Here is a 16,317-nt window from a genome sequence, read left to right on the forward strand (position 1 = left end):
AGCCGGTTATTTTACTGTGAAATGTGTGTTTCCAGGCTGGAATGTTTGTTATTGTTTTGGTCTGTGATACTGCACGTTACCAATTTGCACATTTTTATCGTCCATTGCTCTTGTTCCTATTGCGTGAGCTCAAACTGGCGACCCGTGTGAGCATCGAGTCTGTGGAGGCGGGGCGGGAGAAATGACGATCTCTGATATTTTGAATCGGACTGCAGTACCTATTTCCACCACTAGCTGTGAATCTTACAGACTGCACCTTAAGTTAAGTTAAGTTTTCTTACCCCAATAGCACATCATTCTTCTTCGTTTTAAGCAAAAACTCACTTCATTTAGATTTTTTTCCCCCAGAAAACAAGACATAATATCTAATAGCAATTGATTTGATTTAAGAATTTTTTTAGATATTTGGACTGGAAGCAAGACATAACTACTGAGTATCAGTGCACTCGCTGTGCGAGGAGCTCGTGATGCGAGGTGAGAAGGATCGTGTGATCTCTCTCCAAGCCGGCTGCTCTCAGTGGCAGGTCTGGATGCGGTGTTGATGGGAGTGGTTGATCAGTGCCGAGGAATCCTGCTGTTTCCCGCGTGTGATTCCCAGCCAGCAGAAGAGCTGGATAACTCCGGAGGAATGTTGGAGAAGGAGAAGTTTGGAACAATGTTGCACATTACCTCACACATTACAAACATAGCCATCCAAAGACTCCCATCGAGGAGTCTATGCTTTCCCAGACAGCAACACAGTGTCGGCCCAGATCCGGCCCACATCCGGTACATGAGGAATCAATGCGAACCAGATGTGGGCCGGATCTAGGCCGACACTGTGTTGCTGTCTGGGCTTTTTTTTTCAAATGACCTGGAAAATATTTTTGAATTTTTTAAAAAAAATTGAGTGTTCATTGGACTTTTGTCGCACTTGAACCACGAATACACAGACATTTTTTTTTATTTTTTTTAAAAATGGATTCGAGGAATTTTGAAGTAACAAATCCTTCCCTCACGTGTCAATTTGACCCCCATAGAAAAACCTAAAAATGCTCAAAATTCTAACTAAAAAGCCTAAAACTTGACCAAAAATTATTTTATAATGTCTACATGTGTATCTGAATGCACACTGAAGGAAAACTGACTTTAGGACCCAGAGGAACAGCTCATTTGCTCCATATAGATCTATAAGGTCATCTAGTGGCGAGAGTCATGAAATATCATGTTAAATAAAACGTTTTCCACAAGAGGTCGGCAAACACACCCGATGTAAGATATTTTGATCTGAATTAAAAGGTTTATGCATGAAATTGTGAGTTATTGTAAAATTTAAGTTGAAAGAACATGAGGAATGTGCTTACATTACTAAATTACAATTTATTTATTATTTTTTGATCAAATCAAGTAATTTGAAGGCATTTGCAACCTTATTTCTTCGAGCATGTCAAATTCTGGCGTCACCAATGGCACGAGTTTGGCGTGGGAGTGACTGTTTGACCAAGCAATGAAGCAATGTTTGTCAACGTGTTAAGATTTCAACCCTAGAAGCGCTGTCTGTGTAGCTCTCCTCAGATTTGTGCATGTTTAAAGGGGTGGTTGAATATGATTTCACTTTTCTAACTTTAGTTAGTGTGTAATGTTGCTGTTTGAGCATAAACGAAACAAAGGGAGATATTTGCTTTTACAGAAATCTCTTTTTAAGGACTACAACAAACGACTGGCAGAGACTACACAACATTCCTCCTGGGTTAGTGACATCACTAACCCTGAAAATTTACATAAACCCCGCCCCCTGAACACGATTTATAGATTATCATGAGAGAATATGCTAATCAGTGACTAGAAGATAACTACACATAAGCTTCATAAATTCATCAACTAACCATTCAGAAATGTCCTGTTGCTTCTCGAGTCTCTCCGTCATTGTCTGACTCCTGTTTGAACATAAAAAAGGCTAAAAGTTTTAGAAATTTTCAGTGCATGTGTGTGTGAGGTAAAAGGACACAAGCTCTTGAAGCTCCGCCCCCTGTGCCGGGAGCAGCAGCTCATTTGCATTTAAAGGAACAGACACAAAAACGGTGCGTTTTTTTACAATTTTAACATGCTATATAAAAATATCTGTGGGGTATTTTGAGCTAAAACTTCACACACACACACTCTGGGGACATCAGAGACTTATTTTACATCTTGTGAAAATGGCATTATACCACCCCTTTAAGGCTCCGAGGTGTCCAGTCCGCAGTGTCCGCTCCGGCCGGAAGAGTGCCAGCTCTGAAATGACCACATGAGGGCCAACAGGGAAGCTTTACAAATCTCTCAATCACTGATGTTTTCCAACATACCAAGAGCATTGCATCTCCTTCCTCCACTATACCCTGCGCATTGTTGTGTGTTTGTGCAGCCATCACATGATGGTGTGTTTTGTTGATCCGTGTATGGGGGCGTCGCAGAAGCCGTAGTGTTTAATCATCGAGGGGATGTTTGGATTTCCGTTGCACTTCACAGGGAAGAAACATGGCTGCTTCATCTTAACCCTTCAAACAAGAACCACATGTTTTTACCAACTACCAACCCCTGTCCCCCAAACTACCCGCCCCCCACCGCCCCCCACCGCCTCTCCATGAGAAACACAGGCCCAGATATCTAGAAACACATGTGGTTAGCCATAAAAATGCACACATGTCCTCTTCCCCTCTAAGCCTGTGACCCCTCAACCACGACGAACCCTCACTAGAGAAGAGAAGAGAGGGATGCAGAAGACAACAACAACAACAGCTGAGGTCATGAAAAGAAAGACAAAAAACAATACGAGGAAATGACCATGGACAACAATCACACCGATCTTTCATCAGATGGAAGTGAACAGACTGACTTAATCACAGGACAAGCTTTAACACACATGACGGTTGTTCACGACTGTCAAACGTTGTCGAAATTATTCCAATGAATCTGTGAGAACGCTGACGGCGAGCACATGCGCATTACGTGTTCAGTCTATAGATATGCGCAGGTAAAGGTAACAAATCATTCCTGATGTGTAACTGCGAGGAACTTTAAGGGATCATTCATGTTTATATATACTCTTTACTTTTGACTTGAGCTTAACTACTAAACTAAATTGTATAAGCATAGCATGAAACATATGGGCCTGTAAAGGTTTATTTAAGTCACTTAAGAACAAGTTCTTATTTTCAACGACAGCCTGAAAATCTCCTGAAAGACATACAAACACACATTACAATACACACACACATATACATTCACTTAAAACATTTACAAGCTGTGATAAAAACACTCCGGAGCAGCAAAACCACACAGTTTTCTTTCTCGGGATAATCAAAAGAGTGTGATTAGATGATCTGGTTTAATGTGTACGAACATGTGCTTGCAGCAACTCTTGCAGATATTTGGGTAATAGACCTGACAGGACTTTATAAATGAAAATGCACCAGTGTGTTTCCCGTTGAAAATGCCACTCTGATTGGCTGTTCAAATTAGCGAAGAAGATGAAAATGTCAAGAGTTATAAAGGCTGTTCTAAATCTGAGCATTCAACTACGCAGACATTTCTGTAACAAAATGGCCGTCTGGAATGAAGAAAGTGAAGACGAACTGATTATCGTGATTCATGTTCAAAATGTAAAGCATTTTGTCCTTAAGTTTACAGACTATATAGGATTACAAATTAAATCGTTGCTCCATGGACTTGCTCCTCAACCCCAGTTTTCAGGCTGATTTTCACAAAGTCTCAGAGAAAGAGATGAAGAAAGACTTGCTCAGGGGAACACTTGACTCGACAATGGCGGCCGGCACAGTCGCTCGCCTTTAAACACTCTTCAGGTGTACAGCGTGACCTTTCATGATGAAAGTGCAGAAAGTGGTATTTTAACAACACCGTGATGACCTTTCAGTATAAAAGACAGAGTAAGAATTGTTCTGAAGAGAGAGAGAGGGGGGGGGGGGGAGGGGGAGAGAGAGAGAGAGAGAGAGAGAGAGAGAGAGAGAGAGGAGAGAGAGAGAGAGGGGGGGAGAGGGAGAGAGAGAGAGAGAGAGAGAGGGAGAGAGGGAGAGAGGGAGAGAGAGAGAGAGAGAGAGGGAGAGAGGGAGAGAGAGAGGGAGAGAGAGGGAGAGGGAGAGAGGGAGAGAGAGCAATACTTGATAAATTGTGGAGTAAAATGCGGAGTAAAATGAATTAAGAAAATAAGTAGTTAAAGTTTGAGTAATTTGTATTTAGCTGAAGTATACTATGCAATACTCAACACTGTAAAAAAAATCCCGTAGTTTTTACGGAAAAAAACTGGCAGCTGGGGTTACCAGAACAATTCCGTAAAATATACAACAAAACAGTAATTGCTTTTACCGAATAACATGTACATTTTACAGTTTAAACCAGCATATAACACACTGGAGTTCTGTTATATTTACTGGTTTAAACTGTAAAATGTACGTGCTATTCTGAACAACATGTCAATTTTACAGTATAATCCAGTAAATATAACAGTAAATTTCAGTAATATGATATAAAGTTAATTTACCGTCCTATTGAAGTATTAATATCTGTTTTGTACACTGATAACCACCAATCACAGCAGTGATGAGAGTCACATGATCAATCAAAGCTCAACACAAGCAGTTCTTCCACAAGAAAGTTAATACTAATATATATAGAAGCTGCACAGTGTCATTCACACAAACATTAAACACCATCATGGTAACACATGAAATTTTAAAAATGCAATAAACATTAATTTAACAACATTAAATGTAACATAAACCCCTAATGTACATAACTGATTAGAAAAAACGAAGAAAACTATGAAGAAACAAACATAGTTATTTCAACAAAAATACATCAAATGTGAAGTGTCACAGGGAATTGTGGGAATGTCAATTTACGTTTTTTCACTGTAAATTATACAATGAGTTGTTTTTTCACTTTCAAAAACTGTAAATTTAACGGTATGTTACAGTAAAATTACATTAAATGTACCGTTAGATCTATCACAGTTATTTACCGTATATAGTACGGAAACTTTCTGTTAACCAATTAACAGTTTTTCACTGTAGCATTTTTACAGTCTTTTACCGTTAAAATTACGATCATTTTTTACAGTGAAGTTTCAAGTACATGTTACTCAAACAATACAACACTGAAACCAGTCGTGCCTTTAAAGTGTGTGCTTTACTTAGAACAAATAATACAGGAAATATTGTGTAGAAATCATCTTCATAATAGAAGTAAGATGTTATCAACCCGAACACAAAGATCTCAATACTTGTTACACAATAACGGTAACATTCTTCGGATAATGTTTGAGTGTGATTGTGTCATTTTGAGTAGAGAATGAACAACAGATGTCTCAAAATAGCAAGTTATAAAACCTGACAACACAAATGATCATGAAACAGTGTAAATGCAGCTGGAAAACAGTGAACATGCAAACTCATTCATTATTCATGCCCTATGGCATGATGGGTTGAAGTTGAGTAGGTTTTACTTAATTTTATAACATGGATATTTACGCTTTAATTTCTACAAGCTTAATTTGAGTACTTTTTTTATTATTCTTGCCTGAACTAACTTATTCAGGTAGAAATTACATTAGTTTTTTCTCTCTCTTCAGTGTGGTGTGTTCAGGAGTGAGTTTTAGAGGTGATATGACAGGACAGTCTCTCCTGAAGCCGGCAAACCCTCACGATGAACCGAGTGAAGACATGACATGTTCTCCAGCCATCGAGCGTCTGTGTTCACGGAGGAGTGTGAAGTGTTCAGGGTCATTTCATCCGCTTCCAGGAGCCGCATGCACGCAAACATGCACACTTTTCTTCATTTAGCTCTAGTTCGGTGTCTTTAAAAAACTGCTGATTTCAAAATAGTCAAGTCAAGTCACCTTCATTTATACAGTGCTTTACCAATATAGATTGTTTCAAAGCAGCTTTACAGTGATAATAGGAAATTACAGTAACAGAGATTGTTTGGCTTTACAGCAGCTCTAGAATAAAGTTATTGTCCGGATAAAGTTAGTTTTGATTGATTCACTTCCGTTGCAAAGATCATTAATTATTAACTCAGGGGCCGCTAACACGACACCGCTCTAACAGAAAACTGAAAGCGTTTAATGTGTTCTGGCCGTTCATCCGCACACACTGTAAAATCTGATTAGTTGGACTTACTTAAAAAAAGCATGCAAACCAATTGCCTTAAAAAAAACAAGTAAAGTGAAATAGGAATAGTATGTGGTAATGACAAATGCTTAGTATAGTTCACTTACACAAGAGTTATAGTAACTAAAAAAGAACTGTAGAGCGTACTTGATAATTTACTTTAAATTAAATATAATTGTTACCATTGTTGTGTTTTGCAGGCTGAATGCTGAAGTCTGTGTGACTCAAGTATGATCAATTGCAAGATTGTCACAAATATAGAGGGATTATATAAACCCAATTAAAAGTTTCACAAAGTGTTTAGGACATAAGTGTTAACAAAATTATAAAAGATCATTAATTGACATGAACTATAGTTATGTTATACGTCATACATACATACATACATACATATATTATATATTACTTCTCTTCCTTTGAAACCGAACAACTGATTTCTTGTTGCAATCGCTGCATCAATGGGAAGAGAATTACAATAATATAGATGAAGTTCAAAGTGCCCAACCAAAAAGGGAACACTGATCACCATAAGGGTGACTAAAACATTTTAGGAAAATCAACATCAGTTTATGAAGTCATCTTATGTGATGTTCTCTCAAATTTTTCAGTTGTATTACAATTTCAACATTCAAGATGACTTTGGGAAATGAGTGAATGCAAACAGAGAAAAATAACTGCAGAAGTGGAGGAAATGAGTGAAACATCCATTAAGATTTCCCCGCCTCAAAAACCACACTCAAACCAATCAATTAATCTTAACTTGGGTTTTCTTAGTAAACAAAGCATAGTATGTGAATAGTACAGATTACTAGATTTTTACAATGAAGTTAAGACATTAAGTAAAGTTAACTAAAAAGTGTTAGTTAGAATCACTGTTGGATTTTACAGTATATGTGCGCAGGCGTGTAGTCTTTCTCTACAAATTGACCTCAACAAATTACTGGTCAGGCCTTAAAAATTCATAATACAGATTTTTTTGTACTTTATTAAAATAAAGAGAATGGGCAAGAAAATGAAAAGGTTGTGAGTCAAGAACACGGCTGATCAACTATAAAAACAAAGACAAGCTTCCAGGAGCCACACACACGCAAACATGCACACTTTTCAATTTTAAGGTGTCATTGTTACGGTGTAATTATATATTTAAGTACTGAGTAATATTAATTAACTACATGTACTTACTATAGGGTTAGGGTTTGATTTGGTTGAGGGTTAGTTGCATGTAATTATGCATAATTTACTGTTATTACTACGGTAAGTACATATGTAACGAGGATACTGTAAAATAAAGTGTTACCCACTTTTCTTTATTCAGCTCTAGTTCGGTGTCTTTAAAAAATGGCTGATTTCAAAATAAAGAGAATGAAAAGGTTGTAGGGCTGATCAACTATAAAACAAAGCCACTGGGCTCCACATAAGGCTCAAAGCAGAGCGCCCTGAGCAGGGGTGTGTGTAATCATGACCTGGTCTCCGCATCCCTCCATCGCCACACCCCGCTGTTGCTTTCAGAGACACGAGATGGGAACATGTGTGCCCTCGCAGGACTGCAGGCTGGCTCCATACTTCTGTCTGTGTCTCTCGCTCTTTCTTTTCGTCTTCCTGCTGCAATTCTTTGCCTTCAGAAACCATTAGTGCCCATTCAAAATAAACATCAAGGGAGCGCTTTGATGTGTCTCTTGGCAATAGCCCATGTCTCAGTCTCTGTCGCTCTCTTTTCCTTCTTTTTTTCTTCCTCATTTATCCTTTAACCCTCCTCCCACACACACACACACACACACACACACACACACACTCTCTCTTCGGTTTCTCCCACGTTTCACAGCCGAATGTTTTTACCTGGCAAATAAATCTATCAACAGAGACCCATTTTTTTGGCAGAACCGGTTCTCTCTTAAGTGTAACAAAAGTGAAGGAGGACAATAGCCGCGGCCTGCCATGCGAGCTAATGTTGGCTGGGAAGTGAACTAAGGCAGCTTTAGCTGTCTCTTTCTCTCTCTTTCACACACACTGAAGCTGGTTAAAGCCGCCAGAGTAGCGCTTAATGCCAATTACCACCCCACACAATGAAGTGAATGAAACAGTTAGCGAGCCGCTGGCACACACACCGCCTGATACGGTTACTCTTCTGCCTCCCACGTGTTTCGCTTTGTGCCGTGAGAAGTAGAAGAGCACTGATATTATCAATCTAACGTCCAGACATCGTCTAAACCACTTGGGGGTTAAGTCAGCCGACGTTAGCGTTTACACCTGCAATTTCCACGACAGCACTGCAAGTCACCTTCATTTATATAGCGCTTTTACCAATATAGGCTGTTGATGGGGTGTAATGATACCTTCATGTCACGATTCAATACATATCACGATACGTTATTAAAAGGTAAACATAAACGTTACTGTTGATTAAAATGCTACATTTGGTGTTACATTGTGTGTGTAAATGAATAGGCTTGGACTTGGTGCTGGAAACCCAATGAACAGGACAATAGGCCTTTATCGCATCACAATAGAAAACCGGAAGTAGCCGCGAAAAATTGGTTATTGCGTTCAAATCCGGTTATTGCGTTCACAATCCGGCTATTGCGTTCACAATCCGATCCGGTTATTGCGTTCACAATCCGGTTATTGCGTTCACAATCCGGTTATTGTGTTCACGATCCGGTTATCCGGTTATTGTGTTCACGATCCGGTTATCCGGTTATTGCGTTCACAATCCGGTTATTGCGTTCACAATCCGGTTATTGTGTTCACAATCCGGTTATTGCGTTCACAATCCGGTTATCCGGTTATTGCATTCACAATCCGGTTATTGCGTTCACAATCCGGTTATTGCGTTCACAATCCGGTTATCCGGTTATTGCGTTCACAATCCGGTTATCCGGTTATTACGTTCACGATCCAGTTATCCGGTTATTGCGTTCACAATCCGGTTATTGCGTTCACAATCCGGTTATTGTGTTCACAATCCGGTTATTGTGTTCACGATCCGGTTATCCAGTTATTGCATTCACAATCCGGTTATTGCGTTCACAATCCGGTTATTGCGTTCACAATGGTTGCCTGTTAATTATCACTGGACTACTTCACTCTGGCATCTCCCAAAAGTTTCTTTTTGTATTTTTGTTTTCTTAATTCCATTTTAATGGTTTAATTAAATTGTTATAACCAATTATTTAAAATGTAATGATTTTTCTTCAAAGGTTAAACCAAACTTTTATTTTGACGGATTGCCGTGTAGACCATTGAGTCTCTCTGTGTTTATGATAGTTTTTCTCAAATGAAGCTAAAATTCTGCTGAAGTGACTCTCAGAGCGGCTGTGTTGATGAAGTACATTAATGTCCTCATATAGGCTGAAAACATCGCGAGCGTCATGCGTGCCTCAGTGTGTGTGTGGTAAATTAAATTCACCATTCACCATTCATTCACAGAGACACACAGAACATGCACGATGCGGTTTAATATTGACAGACACTGCTCTATATCGTGATTTTATTTAAGTTTACTGACCTACTTTTCATCTAAAGGTATAACTAAGTAACCACCGGAAGTGCGAGTACACTGCTCGGCGATTCTGACACCAGGAAATGAGATAAAGGCCTATAGTCAAGTCAAGTCACCTTCATTTATATAGCACTTTTAACAATATAGATTGTTTCAAAGCAGCTTTACAGAGATAATAGGAAAATAATGCAACAAAGTTTGTTTCCAGAAGAAAATAGCGTCACAGTCCAGCTTACCGGTAAGTTAAGTGATCGTTCATTTTTGTTGTAAAAAAGTTATTCATTTAGTTCATTTATATATATAGCGGTTCTGGAGAAAACCAGCTCAGCTCAGTTCTCATATAATGGTGTCCATGCAGGCAGATCAATAATAGTGTTGATTACTAAATGAAATGTCCCCAACAAACTGACCTCTCCAGGATTGTGGGATGCTGTTACGGGAACGTTTAGGTCATGGACGTTCAGGGAAACACAGCTAAGAGTTTCCTTGATGATTTCACGATCAAAGCACAGGAAACTTTAAAATAGAGTTCGCTAGAAACGAAGGACGATTAGGAGACGGGAAGTGACAAGTCGAGGGGTCATGCGTGCTCTGATCTCTGCCAGGCTTTATTTGTCAAAGAGAAAAACACTCTCCCGCAAGACACTCAGCACTCCAACCTATCTCTACGCTGGTACGTGCTCGTACAAACAGGGCTCTAGTGGCCAAATTACCGCTGCATTTATTAATTTTCTACGAGGGAGCAAATTAAAGGCTGATAATGGGAACAAATATGGCTGGGATTTCTCACCGGGGTCTGAAGTGCTTCATTATGCCGGAGCATTGTCTCTGAGCAGTGGTGATTCCTGGGGCATTTTAATCCTCCAATTAGCCCCGGGAAAAACCAGTTGCCCCGGCTCACAAAGCTCACATCTCCCAGGGCAGAGCGAGAGTGTGGAGAGGCTCTCAAGAAAACATGTCCTCCCTTCACTTTATGGTGAACAGGGGTTTGAAACTAACACACGCCAAATGCGGGTAACTGTGGCGAGTAACACTGTCAAATCACGAGCCAATTTGGCGTTTAACTTATTATGTTATTCACTTTCGTGTAAGTCAAATCTGCCAGATTTAGAGCAAATACTCATGAGTCCTCATGATATATTAAATATTGCGCAGAATCTGCTCATATCTGGCTCACTTGAACACACACATCACTACACAACAAATAACGGCACGCTTGTTCATTTGCATTGAAGCAATAGCGAAGATTAAGAAGCATTTGGTTAAAAGTAAAGACATTGTCATTTACCAAAATCCTGCATTTGTTTGGTGTTCTCTGTACTGTATTGATCCGTCCATCTAAAACACATTTATGGTGAAAAGGATGAAAGAGGAAGAGAGGAGAAGCTGGATGACATTCTGAATAAGAAATGAATGTATGAAAACCAAATTTTATAATATATATAGACCTTATGCGCCAGAGAAACGAGGGCGCCGCCATCTTTAGAATATTGTCTTTGAACTTCCGTTTTTGCGGTCGCTCTGTATATTTCTATGGCGCTGCTGTCCAGGAGTAATTAGCTTTTGAAGTGGATTTACTTAATGTAAAGTTAAAGAAAGTTATCATGAGGACTGTAATGTTTAAAGCAGATGTCTTAACAAGTGTCAGTCGACCGGGAAGATTTTAAAACGAGCCGTTCATTCATAAACACGCAAGATCGCTGTGAAAATAGCTTACAGACCGGAAGTGAAGAGACGACGAGCGCCGCGCTGAAAAGGGGCGGGGCTACATACATTTTTTTTTGGCCAGTAGAAGTTCTGAATGGCCGGTAACTTAGTTTAGTATTTAGTATTTAAATTTAGTAGCAAAATTGGCCGGTGAGTGAAAAAGTTCATTTCAAACCCTGATGGTGAATAATTGAAATATTAAACTAAGGCAGCCAGATAAAACTAACTCTGGCAACAGTCCGCCAAAATGGCGACAAAACCCACCTGCCATCTGAATTATATATATATATATATATGTATCTATATATGACATAATGGGCTGTTGTTGAGCTCGAGGGACGCATTGGAGGAAGCAATAGGGGTTTTCTGGGAAAGGCCTTCACCTTGGAGTTGGTTTCTCATGGAAGAAGGAGCTACGGGGGGTGAGGTTTTAATTAAGCATGGAGGTGCTGGAGGGAATGATCCATGAACAAAGCCTTCAGTGGTGTACAAACAGCCACAGCGTTACCCCCGACTGGCAGGAACCCCGCATGCACTTTAATGGATGGGATTAACAGCCAATCAGGGAGTCTCTTTATGAGATCCTCATGCTATCATTCATCTTGTCCTTACCAAACTTCCTGTTAGATACCCTAAAACTGGTCCCAGAGGAGTCTAAACCAGTGAGGAGGAGATCAACTGGTAAAAGTATAAGTATAACTTTGAAGATCATGAGCAGGTTAAAGCTAAATATGAAGACCTGAGCATTTTTTGGTCCAGATTTTAGGGGAAATGTGTGAGGACTGTACTCCAAATGCTGACTGAAAACCTTCTCAAATTAGTATTGTTATTATCAATCATATTATCAAATGGATATTTAAGATTTTTGGTGGACATACACTACCAGCCAAAAGTTTTTGATGGGTACGATTTTTTATGTTTTTAAAAGAAGTCTCTTCTGCTCACCAAGGCTGCATTTATTTGATAATAAAAATAATATTGTAAAATTATTAGAATGTAAAACAGCTGTTTTCTATGTGCATATATAATAAAGTGTAATTTATTCTTGTGATCAAAGCTGAATTTTCAGCATCATTACTCCAGTCTTCAGTGTCACATGATCCTTCAGAAATCACTCTAATATGATGATTTGATGCTCAAGAAACATTTATGATTATTATCAATATTGAAAACAGTTATTTACGTTTTTGTTTCAGGATTCTTTGATAAATATATAAATATCAAAGGAACAGCATTTATTTGAAATAGAAAGCTTTTGCCACATTAAACACTACCGTTCAAAAGTTTGGGGTCAGTACGATTTTTTATTTTATTTTTTTGGGGGAAAGAAATAAAATATATCAATACTTTTGAATCAAGGATGAATTAAACTGATCAAAAGTTACAGTAAAGACATTTATAATGTAACAAAATATTATATTTCAAATAAATGCTGTTCTTTTGAACTTTCTATTGATCAAAGAATCCTGGAAAACAATTGTACACAACTGTTTTCAACATTGAAAATAATAATGAATGTTTCTTGATCATCAAATCATCATATTAGAATGATTTCTGAAGGATCATGTGACACTGAAGACTGGAGTAATGATGCTGAAAATTCAGCTTTGATCACAGGAATACATTACATTTTAACATTTAAATATATTCAATTAGAAAAGAAATGTAATTCCTGATCCCAATCTTCTTGACTGCTAGTGTAGATATAGTGTGGGCTTCTCTATGGGTCTGATTCCCAGGGAATACACATACTGACACAAGACACACAGTAGTTACGCACACAAAACATGCTGGTGTTCATTTAAAAAATATAACTTTTAATAAAGGCTACATCTCTTCATAATTACAATAATTAAAGTACCAAGTCGTCTTTAAAATGAAGCTCTATATAATGCATAATTTACATTTTAAGTGGAACACAAACAAAATTTGGGGGGAGGAAAACACTGAAAAGTAATGTCATGATTACAAGATATCCAAAGCATAAAAAAACAAACTTATTTTTAAACATAAACCCCTCAGAAAAGCAAGGGAATATTCACACCCTGAAACAGGGCAGCACACAGCATGGTATCCATGTAGGCACAGGTACTGTATAATACACTAGCGATGGCATGTTTTTATCCGCTCATGCCAATTTATCCAGGCCTTTCCATTCAACGTTTACACAGGACATTAACCCTTTCCACACACACTCTCGAATCTCTCTCTCTCAGACCATGCTGAATTTAAGTTTTTTTTTTTTTTAAATAGTATGACTTCCTATTACTTGTTTTTTTCTAAGAGTTTTGGAACAGGTTCCAGGACAAGGCTATTGGTTCCTGTGCAATGTCTGGACCTTAAACCAAAGGCACTAAAGATGCAACAACTATCAACTGGGCGTTAAAGGTAGAAATGTCCACCCAATCAGCAGAGAGGTTTGGAGAGGTTCGTTCTCGTTGGCAAAGAGGAGAAAATTCCTGGTACAGTCTTTTTGAGTTAAGGTGACGTGACTCCAGACATCCGTCCATGCATGTATAACATTGGAAAAGATCTCCCAATCAAATAAGCAGCTTGTCCATCATCTGAACACAGGTATGAGGGGAATGACAGTTTAATAAATAGCAATAAAGTCTTTAACTTGTGACAGAAGCATATTATAACTTTTGTGTACATATGAGCACCTCTGTATTACACATGCACACATTCTCGCATTCAACACATGTATACACATCTATAATTATCACAAATGCTGGTCAGCAGTTCATGGTAAGGTAACACACCAATGGATGTAGGCATGTTGTAGTCCAAACAAGCAAGTGGTTTTGACTGCATCTTCATTGGTCATAACATCTCTCTTAGTTTTCCCAAAGCAAAGGAACAATTTCTCACGATGCATTGCTGGTTCAGATCCCTCTGTACTTCATAGGCTAGTATTCCTTCAATAGCTTGGTGCGCCAAACGTCTAAACTTCTTAAGCTTCATAAAAACGTCTATTTTCTGCTCTTGAGTGCTGGGTAAGTCCACATGTTCGTCTAGTCCATTCTCTCCACTTTGCCGAGGATTTTGCCCTCATACATGGGCAGAACCGTGCAGTCGTCCCAGACCTCCTCAAACACAGCGCCGCATTCAAACTCATCACTGGCCTTCTTGAAGTAGTACCTAAAACAGAGAAAATGTACGATCAACAAACTGCTGATGGCATTCACAAACATATAGATCCATAAAAGGCATTCTTTTTGGCAAGTGAAACCAAATATCCATATCAGACACTAATGCTATCCTGCATTGCACTCCACTATTTGGGGGACAAAGAGTTGCTTTAGCCTAAATTAGAGGGTCTGTTAAACACCACCACCCATCTACCATCAGGCTTCTTGTGTCTAATTGGGAGCTCTGTTGAGCAAATGACGGGGATCTTTCACAAGGGTTGACATTTTTGGGTGCCGAGGAGTCTACACAAACTTTTTTTTCATTACCACAACTGTGATGGGGACGAGTCTGAGCTTAATCTAGTGTTTGACCTTGATGGATAGCCTCTTTGCCTCATTTCTATTGTCCGATTTGTCTCTTTCCCTCCACCTCTGATGCACTAATGATCTCCACCTCCTCCAGAAGGAAGAGAAAACAGTGGGAGGGGAGGGAGTGGTGAGGTTTGCCTCAGTAATTGGCTTTGTAATGGAAAATGCCCCCTCTTACTAAATTGCGCTGCGGTGCATGCTAGGTTTTTACAAGCAAACACCACCAAGTCATAGAAACAGTTCACATAAAACACACACAGGAATAACCATGACTCAAAACAACAAGCAACGAGAACAAAGTTTCTTTTCTTCTTTCAATATGTCGGAAACAATCCATTGTTTTTTCCCACTGCCCGAGCTTAACTTCATAAATGAGGGACAAACTAGAATACTTGCAACATGGCACATAATTACATCCTTATTTCTGGAGAATAAGCTATATCCTCCTCCGCAAAATCTTCAAAAGGGCAGCATGGCTCTTATTTGTTTGAAAAAAAAGAGAGAGAGGGAGAAGAAGAAAGAAAAAGAGAAAGAAGTCTTTCCATTGGAGCATGTTTTATATGGCAAGATTTTCTCTTCGCAACATCTGGCACCAATATCGTCTGGCAACTCTGGCAGTACTGTTCTTTGTTGAATTTCTGCCATGTTGAAATGACCCGACTCCACACATTTTCTGCGATTAAAACCTTCAGCTTTGAATTCCCTTTTCCTTGAAAATGTGCATGGTCAGAGAGGGGTCCTTAACATTGGGAATTGTTCAATATTCATCTAGAATACAGGCATCAGACAAGCTATTGTATGCAGAGTTGATATAGGGTTATCTAGATGGATAACCCTGCGACCGCATGTTCAACATTAAAGATTTTGGTCAAGCGGGATTTAAAAGCTATGACCAGCGTAGTTACCAGCAAAAGTTCCTCCGGTGTGCTTAAAATGGGCTTTTATGGAGACAAAATGCACAAGGAAAACCATTGGCGGCCATCCGACAATACCCCATTCAAATAAAAAAGGGCAAAACAAAGAGAGCCTTTGATATAAATGAGAAGTAATCATTAAAAAAAAATGATAGTCTTATGTAAACACACACACACACACACACACACAAATGTATGAGAGCAACGTAGCTTGATACAATTGTTGAAAAATGTGTGTGAGTCTTTGTGCATCAAATGAAAGGCCTGGGCTTCAAAGAGCTGCTTATTAAATGTGCCTTAAGATGAAATCAATACCAGATGTGACCAAACGGCTACAGTTAAAATTCCCTCATTCTTTCTTTCTCTGTGCAACCACCCCTCTCTCTCTTTCCTGCCGTCTTAACTCCATACTTGCTGCTAATGTGAATGTTTACAGTAAACATCGTAGTCTTGCAGAGACCAGTGTCAAAACACATCAACAAATAACTTGCAAGAATATTTTCTGGGTCAGCCAATTTGCAAAACTAATATATACAAAATTCAAAGTCTTC

General features: G+C 38.9%; 1 protein-coding gene across 2 annotated transcripts in view; it reads right to left on the minus strand.

Moving 5' to 3' along the window:
- Positions 1–13,148: 13,148 nt before the first annotated feature.
- axin2 (axin 2 (conductin, axil)) overlaps positions 13,149–16,317 on the minus strand; it is a 39,608-nt gene continuing 36,439 nt past the window's right edge. For both annotated transcript variants that reach the window (XM_084108963.1, XM_084108962.1), the window contains exon 11: positions 13,149–14,493. In XM_084108963.1, the coding sequence (XP_083965089.1) occupies positions 14,367–14,493 (127 nt within the window). In that variant the 3' untranslated portion in view covers positions 13,149–14,366. The remainder of the gene's footprint in view (positions 14,494–16,317) is intronic.

The sequence above is a fragment of the Abramis brama genome, assembly GCF_963993115.1.
Source record: "Abramis brama genome assembly, chromosome: 1".
Classification (NCBI taxonomy): domain Eukaryota; kingdom Metazoa; phylum Chordata; class Actinopteri; order Cypriniformes; family Leuciscidae; genus Abramis; species Abramis brama.